Below are 15117 nucleotides of genomic sequence, written 5' to 3'. Positions count from 1 at the left end.
GTGACTGCTGCTGGGGACAGGGGGGAGGACAGGGGGAGGAGCCTGAGCGGGGGGCGGGGACACACGGCACAGGGCGATCACCATGGACACAGAGCACTGTGACTGCTGCTGGGGACAGGGGGGAGGACAGGGGGAGGAGCCTGAGCGGGGGGCGGGGATACACGGCACAGGGCAATGCAGCATGGGAGAGGGAAGGGGAGGAGTAATGGTAGGGTTTAGTCCCGTTTCATGCTAAGGTAACGGAAGTGACGTATAGTGGGGGCGGAAGTGCTGTTGCATTGCCCATACAGGCCACCTAAAGAAGAACCTTGTTCCCTCGCTTCGCTCACCATAAGATTATAGTACGGAGGAGGATATGTGCGAGGAGGACTAGCTGTCCCATAAGGTGATAATGGGAGGGGGAATGGGATACTATAATGTATGTATATGTATGTGTGTGACTGCATGTATGTGCGTGTGTGACTGTATGTATGTATGTGCGTGTGTGACTGCATCTATGTGTATATGTGTGACTTGGCGTTCCCGCGGGGTGCTGCGCCATGTCCTATTTCTGAAGGGCATAAAGCACCCTGCCCTCCAGCGTGGCGCCCCGCTCTCTCCACCTGCGGGTAGCAGTGTCCCACAGGTGGTCAAAACGGTTGCACCGCGGTCACCACCGGTGAATGGATGCCGGGCTCCTCCCCAGGAGTAACGAGAAGGGGACGTGTCATGAAGACATGACCCCTTTTCTTTGGGCACGCCCCTTTTTTGGGCGCGCCTGCGTCTTTGGCGCGCAGAAGTGCTCTATCTCTAGGTCCGGCGCCCTGCCTGCTGCCAGACCTAGAGTGAACACTATGACTGCATGTATGTGTATATATGGCATGGTGTAGTAGTTTATGTACTGGGCTGTGTGTGTATATATGACATGGTGTAGTAGCGTATGTACTGGGCTGTGTGTGTGTATATATGACATGGTGTAGTAGTGTATGTACTGGACTGTGTATATATGACATGGTGTAGTAGTGTATGTACTGGGCTGTGTGTATATATGGCATGGTGTAGTAGTGTATGTACTGGGCTGTGTGTGTATATGACATGGTGTAGTAGTGTATGTACTGGGCTGTGTGTGTATATGACATGGTGTAGTAGTGTATGTACTGGGCTGTGTGTATATATATGACATGGTGTAGTAGTGTATGTACTGGGCTGTGTGTGTGTATATGACATGGTGTAGTAGTGTATGTACTGGGCTGTGTGTGTATATGACATGGTGTAGTAGTGTATGTACTGGGCTGTGTATGTATATATGACATGGTGTAGTAGTGTATGTACTGGGCTGTGTGTGTGTATATATGACATGGTGTAGTAGTGTATGTACTGGGCTGTGTGTGTATATATGACATGGTGTAGTAGTGTATGTACTGGGCTGTGTGTGTGTATATATGGCATGGTGTAGTAGTGTATGTACTGGGCTGTGTGTGTATATGACATGGTGTAGTAGTGTATGTACTGGGCTGTGTATATATGACATGGTGTAGTAGTGTATGTACTGGGCTGTGTGTATATATGGCATGGTGTAGTAGTGTATGTACTGGGCTGTGTGTGTATATGACATGGTGTAGTAGTGTATGTACTGGGCTGTGTGTGTGTATATATGACATGGTGTAGTAGTGTCTGTACTGGGCTGTGTGTGTATATATGACATGGTGTAGTAGTGTATGTACTGGGCTGTGTGTGTGTATATATGACATGGTGTAGTAGTGTATGTACTGGGCTGTGTGTATATATGACATGGTGTAGTAGCGTATGTACTGGGCTGTGTGTGTGTATATATGACATGGTGTAGTAGTGTATGTACTGGACTGTGTATATATGACATGGTGTAGTAGTGTATGTACTGGGCTGTGTGTATATATGGCATGGTGTAGTAGTGTATGTACTGGGCTGTGTGTGTATATGACATGGTGTAGTAGTGTATGTACTGGGCTGTGTGTGTATATATGACATGGTGTAGTAGTGTATGTACTGGGCTGTGTGTGTATATGACATGGTGTAGTAGTGTATGTACTGGGCTGTGTGTATATATATGACATGGTGTAGTAGTGTATGTACTGGGCTGTGTGTGTGTATATGACATGGTGTAGTAGTGTATGTACTGGGCTGTGTGTGTATATGACATGGTGTAGTAGTGTATGTACTGGGCTGTGTATGTATATATGACATGGTGTAGTAGTGTATGTACTGGGCTGTGTGTGTGTATATATGACATGGTGTAGTAGTGTATGTACTGGGCTGTGTGTGTATATATGACATGGTGTAGTAGTGTATGTACTGGGCTGTGTGTGTGTATATATGGCATGGTGTAGTAGTGTATGTACTGGGCTGTGTGTGTATATGACATGGTGTAGTAGTGTATGTACTGGGCTGTGTATATATGACATGGTGTAGTAGTGTATGTACTGGGCTGTGTGTATATATGGCATGGTGTAGTAGTGTATGTACTGGGCTGTGTGTGTATATGACATGGTGTAGTAGTGTATGTACTGGGCTGTGTGTGTGTATATATGACATGGTGTAGTAGTGTCTGTACTGGGCTGTGTGTGTATATATGACATGGTGTAGTAGTGTATGTACTGGGCTGTGTGTATATATGACATGGTGTAGTAGTGTATGTACTGGGCTGTGTATATATGACATGGTGTAGTAGTGTATGTACTGGGCTGTGTGTATATATGGCATGGTGTAGTAGTGTATGTACTGGGCTGTGTGTGTATATGACATGGTGTAGTAGTGTATGTACTGGGCTGTGTGTGTGTATATATGACATGGTGTAGTAGTGTCTGTACTGGGCTGTGTGTGTGTATATATGACATGGTGTAGTAGTGTCTGTACTGGGCTGTGTGTGTATATATGACATGGTGTAGTAGTGTATGTACTGGGCTGTGTGTGTATATATGACATGGTTTAGTAGTGTATGTACTGGGCTGTGTATGTATATATGACATGGTGTAGTAGTGTATGTACTGGGCTGTGTGTGTGTATATATGACATGGTGTAGTAGTGTATGTACTGGGCTGTGTGTGTGTATATATGACATGGTGTAGTAGTGTCTGTACTGGGCTGTGTGTGTATATATGACATGGTGTAGTAGTGTCTGTACTGGGCTGTGTGTGTATATATGACATGGTGTAGTAGTGTATGTACTGGGCTGTGTGTGTGTATATATGACATGGTGTAGTAGTGTATGTACTGGGCTGTGTGTGTATATATGACATGGTGTAGTAGTGTATGTACTGGGCTGTGTGTGTGTATATATGGCATGGTGTAGTAGTGTATGTACTGGGCTGTGTGTGTATATGACATGGTGTAGTAGTGTATGTACTGGGCTGTGTATATATGACATGGTGTAGTAGTGTATGTACTGGGCTGTGTGTATATATGGCATGGTGTAGTAGTGTATGTACTGGGCTGTGTGTGTATATGACATGGTGTAGTAGTGTATGTACTGGGCTGTGTGTGTGTATATATGACATGGTGTAGTAGTGTCTGTACTGGGCTGTGTGTGTGTATATATGACATGGTGTAGTAGTGTCTGTACTGGGCTGTGTGTGTATATATGACATGGTGTAGTAGTGTATGTACTGGGCTGTGTGTGTATATATGACATGGTTTAGTAGTGTATGTACTGGGCTGTGTATGTATATATGACATGGTGTAGTAGTGTATGTACTGGGCTGTGTGTGTGTATATGACATGGTGTAGTAGTGTATGTACTGGGCTGTGTGTGTATATATGACATGGTGTAGTAGTGTCTGTACTGGGCTGTGTGTGTGTATATAGGACATGGTGTAGTAGTGTCTGTACTGGGCTGTGTGTGTGTATATAGGACATGGTGTAGTAGTGTATGTACTGGGCTGTGTGTATATATGACATGGTGTAGTAGTGTATGTACTGGGCTGTGTGTGTATGTATATATGACATGGTGTAGTAGTGTATGTATTGGGCTGTGTGTGTGTATATATGACATGGTGTAGTAGTGTATGTACTGGGCTGTGTGTGTATATATGACATGGTGTAGTAGTGTCTGTACTGGGCTGTGTGTGTATATATGACATGGTGTAGTAGTGTCTGTACTGGGCTGTGTGTGTATATAAGACATGTTGTAGTAGTGTATGTACTGAGCTGTGTGTGTATATATGACATGGTGTAGTAGTGTCTGTACTGGGCTGTGTGTGTATATATGACATGGTGTAGTAGTGTCTGTACTGGGCTGTGTGTGTGTATATATGACATGGTGTAGTAGTGTCTGTACTGGGCTGTGTGTATATATATGACATGGTGTAGCAGTGTCTGTACTGGGCTGTGTGTGTGTATATATGACATGGTGTAGTAGTGTCTGTACTGGGCTATGTGTGTGTACTGAGCTGTGTGTGTATGTATATGGCATGGTGTAGTAGTGTCTGTACTGGGCTGTGTGTGTATATATGACATGGTATAGTAGTGTCTGTACTGGGCTGTGTGTGTATATATGACATGGTATAGTAGTGTATGTACTGGGCTGTGTGTGTATATATGACATGGTGTAGTAGTGTCTGTACTGGGCTGTGTGTATATATGACATGGTGTAATAGCGTATGTACTGGGCTGTGTGTATATAGGACATGGTGTAGTAGTGTCTGTACTGGGCTGTGTGTATATATATGACATGGTGTAGCAGTGTCTGTACTGGGCTGTGTGTGTATGTATATGACATGGTGTAGTAGTGTCTGTACTGGGCTGTGTGTGTATATATGACATGGTATAGTAGTGTATGTACTGGGCTGTGTGTGTATATATGACATGGTGTAGTAGTGTATGTACTGGGCTGTGTGTGTGTATATATGACATGGTGTAGTAGTGTCTGTACTGGGCTGTGTGTGTATATATGACATGGTGTAGTAGTAGTGTCTGTACTGGGCTGTGTGTGTATATATGACATGGTGTAGTAGTAGTGTCTGTACTGGGCTGTGTGTGTATATATGACATGGTGTAGTAGTGTCTGTACTGGGCTGTGTGTGTATATATGACATGGTGTAGTAGTGTCTGTACTGGGCTGTGTGTGTGTGTATATATGACATGGTGTAGTAGTGTCTGTACTGGGCTGTGTGTGTATATATGACATGGTGTAGTAGTGTCTGTACTGGGCTGTGTGTGTATATATGACATGGTGTAGTAGTGTCTGTACTGGGCTGTGTGTGTATATAGGACATGGTGTAGTAGTGTCTGTACTGGGCTGTGTGTGTATATAGGACATGGTGTAGTAGTGTATGTACTGGGCTGTGTGTATATAGGACATGGTGTAGTAGTGGATGTACTGAGCTGTGTGTGTATATATGGCATGGTGTAGTAGTGTATGTACTGGGCTGTGTGTGTATATATGACATGGTGTAGTAGTGTATGTACTGGGCTGTGTGTGTGTGTATATATGACATGGTGTAGTAGTGTATGTACTGGGCTGTGTGTGTATATGACATGGTGTAGTAGTGTATGTACTGGGCTGTGTGTGTATATGACATGGTGTAGTAGTGTATGTACTGGGCTGTGTGTGTGTGTATATATGACATGGTGTAGTAGTGTATGTACTGGGCTGTGTATATATATGACATGGTGTAGTAGTGTCTGTACTGGGCTGTGTGTGTGTGTGTATATGACATGGTGTAGTAGTGTCTGTACTGGGCTGTGTGTGTATATATGACATGGTGTAGTAGTGTCTGTACTGGGCTGTGTGTGTATATATGACATGGTGTAGTAGTGTCTGTACTGGGCTGTGTGTGTATATATGACATGGTGTAGTAGTGTCTGTACTGGGCTGTGTGTGTATATATATATATATATATATATGACATGGTGTAGTAGTGTATGTACTGGGCTGTGTGTGTGTATATATGACATGGTGTAGTAGTGTATGTACTGGGCTGTGTGTGTATATATGACATGGTGTAGTAGTGTATGTACTGAGCTGTGTGTGTATATATGACATGGTGTAGTAGTGTATGTATTGGGCTGTGTGTGTGTGTATATGACATGGTGTAGTAGTGTATGTACTGGGCTGTGTGTGTATATATGACATGGTGTAGTAGTGTATGTACTGGGCTGTGTGTGTGTATATATGACATGGTGTAGTAGTGTATGTACTGGGCTGTGTGTGTGTATATATGACATGGTGTAGTAGTGTCTGTACTGGGCTGTGTGTGTATATATGACATGGTGTAGTAGTGTCTGTACTGGGCTGTGTGTGTATATATGACATGGTGTAGTAGTGTCTGTACTGGGCTGTGTGTGTATATATGACATGGTGTAGTAGTGTATGTACTGGGCTGTGTGTGTGTATATATGACATGGTGTAGTAGTGTATGTACTGGGCTGTGTGTGTGTATATATGACATGGTGTAGTAGTGTATGTACTGGGCTGTGTATATATGACATGGTGTAGTAGTGTATGTGCTGGGCTGTGTGTGTGTATATATGACATGGTGTAGTAGTGTATGTTCTGGGCTGTGTGTGTGTATATATGACATGGTGTAGTAGTGTATGTATTGGGCTGTGTGTGTATATATGACATGGTGTAGTAGTGTCTGTACTGGGCTGTGTGTGTATATATGACATGGTGTAGTAGTGTCTGTACTGGGCTGTGTGTGTATATATGACATGGTGTAGTAGTGTCTGTACTGGGCTGTGTGTGTGTATATATGACATGGTGTAGTAGTGTCTGTACTGGGCTGTGTGTGTGTATATATGACATGGTGTAGTAGTGTATGTACTGGGCTGTGTGTGTGTATATATGACATGGTGTAGTAGTGTCTGTACTGGGCTGTGTGTGTATATATGAGATGGTGTAGTAGTGTATGTACTGGGCTGTGTGTGTATATATGAGATGGTGTAGTAGTGTATGTACTGAGCTGTGTGTGTATATATGACATGGTGTAGTAGTGTCTGTACTGGGCTGTGTGTGTATATATGACATGGTGTAGTAGTGTCTGTACTGGGCTGTGTGTGTATATATGACATGGTGTAGTAGTGTATGTACTGGGCTGTGTGTGTGTATATATGACATGGTGTAGTAGTGTCTGTACTGGGCTGTGTGTATATATGACATGGTGTAGTAGTGTATGTACTGGGCTGTGTGTGTGTATATATGACATGGTGTAGTAGTGTATGTACTGGGCTGTGTGTGTATATATGACATGGTGTAGTAGTGTATGTACTGGGCTGTGTGTGTGTATATATGACATGGTGTAGTAGTGTCTGTACTGGGCTGTGTGTGTGTGTATATATGACATGGTGTAGTAGTGTATGTACTGGGCTGTGTGTATATATGACATGGTGTAGTAGTGTATGTACTGAGCTGTGTGTGTATATATGACATGGTGTAGTAGTGTATGTACTGGGCTGTGTGTGTGTATATATGACATGGTGTAGTAGTGTATGTACTGGGCTGTGTGTGTGTATATATGACATGGTGTAGTAGTGTATGTACTGGGCTGTGTGTATATATGACATGGTGTAGTAGTGTATGTACTGGGCTGTGTGTGTATATATGACATGGTGTAGTAGTGTATGTACTGGGCTGTGTGTGTATATATGACATGGTATAGTAGTGTATGTACTGGGCTGTGTGTATATATGACATGGTGTAGTAGTGTATGTACTGGGCTGTGTGTATGTATATATGACATGGTGTAGTAGTGTATGTACTGGGCTGTGTGTGTATATATGACATGGTGTAGTAGTGTATGTACTGGGCTGTGTATGTATATATGACATGGTGTAGTAGTGTATGTACTGGGCTGTGTATGTATATATGACATGGTGTAGTAGTGTCTGTACTGGGCTGTGTATGTATATATGACATGGTGTAGTAGTGTATGTACTGGGCTGTGTGTGTGTATATATGACATGGTGTAGTAGTGTATGTACTGGGCTGTGTGTGTATATATGACATGGTGTAGTAGTGTATGTACTGGGCTGTGTGTGTATATATGACATGGTGTAGTAGTGTATGTACTAGGCTGTGTGTGTGTATATATGACATGGTGTAGTAGTGTCTGTACTGGGCTGTGTATGTATATATGACATGGTGTAGTAGTATATGTACTGGGCTGTGTGTGTATATATGACATGGTGTAGTAGTGTATGTACTGGGCTGTGTGTGTATATATGACATGGTGTAGTAGTGTCTGTACTGGGCTGTGTGTATATATGACATGGTGTAGTAGTGTATGTACTGGGCTGTGTGTGTATATATATTACATGGTGTAGTAGTGTATGTACTGGGCTGTGTATGTATATATGACATGGTGTGGTTACAGCTCTGGATCACCTTTAGTGACTGTAGCTAGGCAGTATATAAACCTCATGTACAAAGAGACTTTGCAGGTAAGACAATTGTCATAGACTGCATGGCTATGAGTGGCCACATGCGCTGGGACCAGGAGCACTGGCATCCGATACCCTAGTGCAGAGTGGAGGGCCAGATGACCCGCAATCCAGACCAAGGCCAGTGGGTGCAGTTGTTTACAGTTACCACCCAGTGTGCTGCAACCGGGGAGTGTTAGTGTAGTACTTTGTCATAGTACCAGGCTGCAGGGTTGAGTACCACCTGCTGGGGACCAGGAGCCAATCTCCCAGTCCTCCAGCACTACAGGGCAGTGGGACTGACCGCTGGTCACTACTTCAGCCTTGGTAATAGGCCTGATGCACCAGATTCATGTTTAAATGAAGGTACATTTAATGTAAAAAGGCACTTGCCTCTTCCCTGGTGGTCTAGGCCCCTTAGGGTAACCTGAAGCATTCCATGGGATGCGAGTTCTCCAAGCCCCCCTCCCAACCCCATGGAATCAGAATGTGCTCCCTGGCACTCTCATGCATCAGAATGATGTTAGGAGATGCAGGGAGAGCTGGCCAGCACAGCCAGCTAAATATGTCACTGGATCTCTAAAGAGCTCCTATTCGGTGGCCAGGAGACTGCTGCTTATCCACATTTTGACAGAGCTGCCTAGTGCTATGAAATGTGCTGTAACTGCCACTAGAGCCGCTGCTCCCTTCCGCCAAGTGTCTGCCGCTGCTCCCTTCCGCCAAGTGTCTGCCGCTGCTCCCTTCCGCCAAGTGTCTGCCGCTGCTCCCTTCCGCCAAGTGTCTGCCGCTGCTCCCTTCCGCCAAGTGTCTGCCGCTGCTCCCTTCCGCCAAGTGTCTGCCGTTGCTCCCCTCTGACAAGTGTCTGCCGCTGCTGACTACTCCATCAGAGCAGCCCTAGTACACTCTCTGCAATATGGTTTTCCTCGCTCACTCTTTTATTCACTCGGGAGCTGAGGAGTGCCAGCACGCTGCACTGATCTTGGGAGGTCCCCTGCTTTAACTGATCTGCAGGATTGAGCCATCATGAGGCAGGTGGTGACCCCAGGGATACACCACTGTGAGCTGGCAGGAGGTAAGCAGCTGATCAACTGGCTGTCCACTGCCGCAGGATTTCATGTCATTATTATATATACTAGTTACTGCCAGTTAGGACTCACACCACAATCACTTTTCATAGAGGCTATTTATTATCTACTAGAAACTACACTTCACAAGGAGTTGGGATCTAGAGTTCATTAGACTCTTCGGGCTATTCACTAAAGTGCGGGGTTTTTTTTAGAAGTGGAGAATGTTGCCCTTAGCAACCTTTCAGATTCTACAGGTTACTTGGGGATGAGTGACAAGCCTCTGTTCTATCAGTGACAAAAGAATCTGTGATTGTCTGCTGGAGCAAGGTCACCCAGTCACAGTAGGGCACATGTGGCCTAGGCTGGCCTACTGACCTCACTTGTGATGTCGTGAAACCACAGGAGGGGGATGGGAGCAGGAAGGCTGACCTGCTGACCTCACATGTGATGTCATGAGACCACAGAAAAGGGGGATGGGAGCAGGAAGGCTGGCCTGTTGACCTCATATGTGATGTCATGAGACCACAGAAGAGGGGGATGGGAGCAGGAAGACTGGCCTCAGCACATGTGATGTTATGCGACCACAAGAGAGGGGGATGGGAGCAGGAAGGCTGGCCTCAGCACATGTGATGTCATGAGACCACAGGAGAGGGGGATGGGAGAAGGAAGGCTGGCCTGCTGACCTCACATGTGATGTCATGAGACCACAGAGGAGGGGGATGGGAGCAGGAAGGCTGGCCTCCACACATGTGATGTCATGAGACCACAGAGGAGGGGGATGGGAGCAGGAAGGCTGGCCTGCTGACCTCACATGTGATATCATGAGACCACAGAGGAGGGGGATGGGAGCAGGAAGGCTGGCCTGCTGACCTCACATGTGATATCATGAGACCACAGAGGAGGGAGATGGGAGCAGGAAGGCTGGCCTGTGGACCTCACATGTGATGTCATGAGACCACAGAGGAGGGGGATGGGAGCAGGAAAGCTGGCCTCCACACATGTGATGTCATGAGACCACAGAAGAGGGGGATGGGAGCAGGATGGCTGGCCTGCTGACCTCCGCACATATGATGTCATGAGACCACAGAAGAGGGGGATGGGAGCAGGAAGGCTGGCCTCAGCACATGTGATGTCATGCGACCACAGGAGAGGGGGATGGGAGCAGGAAGGCTGGCCTCAGCACATGTGATGTCATGAGACCACAGAGGAGGGGGATGGGAGCAGGAAGGCTGGCCTGCTGACCTCACATGTGATATCATGAGACCACAGAAGAGGGGGATGGGAGCAGGAAGGCTGGCCTCCTCACATGTGATGTCATGAGACCACAGAGGAGGGGGATGGGAGCAGGAAGGCTGGCCTGCTGACCTCACATGTGATATCATGAGACCACAGAGGAGGGAGATGGGAGCAGGAAGGCTGGCCTCCTCACATGTGATATCATGAGACCACAGAAGAGGGGGATGGTAGCAGGAAGGCTGGCCTCCTCACATGTGATGTCATGAGACCACAGAGGAGGGGGATGGGAGCAGGAAGGCTGGCCTCAGCACATGTGATGTCATGAGACCACAGAAGAGGGGGATGGGAGCAGGATGGCTGGCCTGCTGACCTCCGCACATATGATGTCATGAGACCACAGAGGAGGGGGATGGGAGCAGGAAGGCTGGCCTCAGCACATGTGATGTCATGAGACCACAGAGGAGGGGGATGGGAGCAGGAAGGCTGGCCTCAGCACATGTGATGTCATGCGACCACAAGAGAGGGGGATGGGAGCAGGAAGGCTGGCCTCCTCACATGTGATATCATGAGACCACAGAGGAGGGGGATGGGAGCAGGAAGGCTGGCCTCAGCACATGTGATGTCATGAGACCACAGAGGAGGGGGATGGGAGCAGGAAGGCTGGCCTCAGCACATGTGATGTCATGAGACCACAGAGGAGGGGGATGGGAGCAGGAATCTAAATAAAAGGTATGTCCTAAAATTGTGCTAGAAAGCTGTGCAGGGTACTGTTCAAGGCACCCTGGAATCTATATTTAGGTGCCACTGGGGCAAGGATGGTTTCACCCATCAGCAGCACTGCCAATCACCCTTAGTTATGGCACTGGTCATGGTCATGCACCCACTGAACATGTATTGCTACTTTGTGGTAGCACATAGCATGCTCACAAGAGACCCTGATGAGCTGTGGCTACACCATCCCAGTATTGGGACCTACCTGAACTCTTAGCAGCCCTGCATATCGTGTCCATTTATGTGTGGCCCGTAGTATATCAGAGTCTAGATGTATGACCTGAGTGACAGATCAGCCTTGCCCCATGAGCAGAATGTGACCTTACTGGTGTCTAACACTCTCATTCCTCTCTCCTGCTGCCAGCGATGGCGTCTGCTGATCTGAGGCAGGAGCTGGTCTGTTCCATCTGCCTGAGCATTTATACAGATCCTGTAACCCTGAGATGTGGCCACAACTTCTGCCGGGAATGTATTGATCGTGTGCTGGATTTACAGAAGGGGTCTGGAGCTTATTACTGTCCTGAATGCAGAGCACAGTTCAAGAAATGTCCTGAACTGATACGGAACATTCCTCTGCGTAACATAGTGGGGAGGATCCTTTCTACTCGGCCAGATCAGGAGGAGACTGGTATCTTCTGCACTTACTGTGTGGACTCTCCTGTACTTGCTGCTAAATCCTGTCTCCATTGTGAAGCTCATCTGTGTGACAAACACCTGAGAGTACACATCAGGTCACCAGAACACGTCTTATCTGATCCCACCACTTCCCTGGGGAACAGGAAATGCTCCATCCATAAGAAGATCCTGGAGTATTACTGCACTGAGGACGCTGCCTGTATCTGTGTGTCCTGCTGTCTGATTGGGGACCACAAAGGACATCAGATGGAGTCACTGGATGAGGCCTCTGAGAAGAGGAAGGAAAAGCTGAGAGATGTTCTGCAGAAACTGACCACAAAAAGTGCAGAGACTGAGAAAAGGATCCAGAGACTGCAGGAGCGCATCGGAGAAGATAAGGGAAAAGCAGCTGGTGTAACAGAGAGAGTCACTGCCCTGTTTAGAGACATCAGGAGACAGCTGGAAGACCTGGAGAAGAGAGTCCTGAGTGAGGTCTTCAGGCAGGAAGAGCGCAGTTCACTCTCAGTCTCTGATCTAATCCAGCAGCTGGAAATAAAAAAGGACGAGCTGTCCAGGGAGATGCGTCACATTGAGGAGCTGTGTAACATGTCTGACCCAGTGACTGTCTTACAGGAACCAGACACAGGTGATTTGTGTGTTACTGAGGACAGAAAGAGACGTCATACACAGGTCCATGATGGCGGAGATCTGGATGCGGGTCCAATCTCTGAGACATTACTCACATTATCTGATATAATAACAGGTATAAATACAGGGATCTATGTGCAGGAGGCTACAGACACATTACAGGGTGTTATCAAAGCTGAGAATATAGAATCTGATATAAATACGGGGGTATATATGCAGGAGGCTGCAGACACATTACTCGGTGTTATCAAAGCTGAGAATATAGAATCTGATATAACGCCTATAAATACAGATGTTAAGGAAGCTACAGACCCATTACTGAATGTAACCAAAGCTGAGAATATAGAATCTGATATAATGCCTATAAATACAGGGGTCTATGTGCAGGAAGCTACAGACACATTACTGAATGTAACCACAGCGGGTAATACAGAATCTGATATAACCGATATAAATTCAGGGATCGATGCTCAGGAACCTGAAGACATATTTCTGGATGTAAACACAGCTGGTAATAATATACGTATATCGGATGATGGGAAAACTGCATCAGTAACGCAAGATAGGTTTCAGTATACTCAGGTAATAAGCACCAGGGGATTCTCCTCGGGGCGACATTACTGGGAAGTGGATGTCCGTAAATCGCAGAGCTGGAGGGTGGGGATGTGTTATCCCAGTATAGACCGGAAAGGACGCCAGTCGGTCATTGGATATAATAACAAGTCCTGGTGTTTGCGTGGTTATAATAATCAGTACACAGTGATACATGATGATGCAGAGATCCGGCTACCTGACAATAAGCCCTGTGACAGAGTGAGGATATGTCTGGATTATGAGGCAGGACAGCTGTCCTTTTATTCTCTGCGTAACCCCATCAGACACTTGCACACAGTCACCGCCACCCTCACTGAGCCCCTTCATGCTGCATTATGGCTGTGGAGAGGTTGTATATCAATATCTGGAGGGGTCAGGATATGGGAAAGATGATCATTAGAAATCTGCCTAGAGACTGGTGACATCACAAGGATGGGAATCTGATTGGTGGGACACTTAGCCAATAGAAAGATGCTTTGGGTAAGGCCACCGCTAAGCTCCTCCTGTCTTGCATTAGATGATAGGTGATTTATGTCTGACTCGCTACGAGATGTGATTGGCTGCAGTATCTGTTAGTCAGCGTAGAGCCGACTAGTTATAGGATATACACTATCTCCTGTTCGCTGTGATTCATTAAGGGGGTGTTGCCTCTGTAAAGCTCCACCTACTGGGAGTACCATAACTATTCCTTAGATTATGACTGAGAAATTTCTGTTATCGGCGCACTTGTTATAATATAACTTATTTTGATAACCATCTTATTAAATAAAATACAAATGAACAGCAAAAGGCGGGTAGCTACTACACGATTAAACAGCAACATTGTTATCGTTCAATCGCTTGTAAATCGGGCAGTTTAATGTCGGAAACGGCCAGCGATGCGCGCTCCCGCTAGTCATTTCCGAAATAAATCATCGCCCGAACATGCTGGTCAATCTGCCGATAACGACAGATTGACCATGATCGGGGATGAGGGAGGGTTCCTGCACTAAATGACATATCGCTCAGTGTAGGCGCTACAAGGGATGAGGAACCACTGTACGATTACGATGTCATCATATGTACCTATCTGCTAGTGAATACGCACCTTACATTAAAGTTAACAGCAGTGTTTATAGTTAGCAGTGAATAGAAGCATAATGTTCTCCTGTGTGTGTATGTATATATATATGTATGTGTATATATGTGTATATATATATATATATATATATATATATATATATATATATACATACACCTTTTATAATTATATTGTATGTTTGCCATCTGCTGAATAAAAAAAATCTTTCTACAACTGAGTAAATTACTTTATTCCTGGAATAGGGGTGATGTTGCCCCACGATGATAATGGTAGTTTAGCAGAAAATTTCCCCTAATGATATATAAATGTGTCCAAATACATCTATGCTCCGTGCGCTACAGGTCGCGAGAGCTCCGTGTAACTCGGTAGGGCAGAGTGTCTTTTCGTGCGACTTTTTACCTTCAAATGCGTCTTAATTACACAGAGATGAGAATAGATAGAACAAGTCGCTTCTGCTGATTATATAGCTGTAAGATATGGCACAGATTTATCCCCAGCGGGTGTATGTGCTTATTATATAGCTGTAAGATATGGCACAGATTTATCCCCAGCGGGTGTATGTGCTTATTATATAGCTGTAAGATATGGCACAGATTTATCCCTCAGCGGGTGTATGTGCTTATTATTATATAGCTGTAAGATATGGCACAGATTTATCACCAGCGGGTGTATGTGCTTATTATATAGCTGTAAGATATGGCACAGATTTATCCTCAGTGGCTGTATGTGCTT

At 45.8% G+C, this 15117-nt stretch overlaps 1 protein-coding gene across 1 annotated transcript; it reads left to right on the top strand.

Annotated features, from left to right (window-relative positions):
• The first annotated feature begins 278 nt into the window (after positions 1-278).
• Positions 279-14598, top strand: LOC148430847 (E3 ubiquitin/ISG15 ligase TRIM25-like). Its single transcript, XM_088466423.1, has 2 exons — positions 279-385; positions 11812-14598. The coding sequence occupies exon 2, from the start codon at positions 11814-11816 to the stop codon at positions 13695-13697; it is 1884 nt and encodes a 627-aa protein (XP_088322549.1). The 5' UTR covers positions 279-385; positions 11812-11813; the 3' UTR covers positions 13698-14598.
• Positions 14599-15117: the final 519 nt, after the last annotated feature.

This window comes from Taudactylus pleione, unplaced genomic scaffold (genome assembly GCF_031769625.1).
Source record: "Taudactylus pleione unplaced genomic scaffold, aTauple2 ptg003134l, whole genome shotgun sequence".
NCBI classification, from domain to species: Eukaryota; Metazoa; Chordata; class Amphibia; order Anura; family Myobatrachidae; genus Taudactylus; species Taudactylus pleione.
Note: the sequence above shows the minus strand (reverse complement) of the source record. Positions and strands in the feature narration are given on the sequence as shown.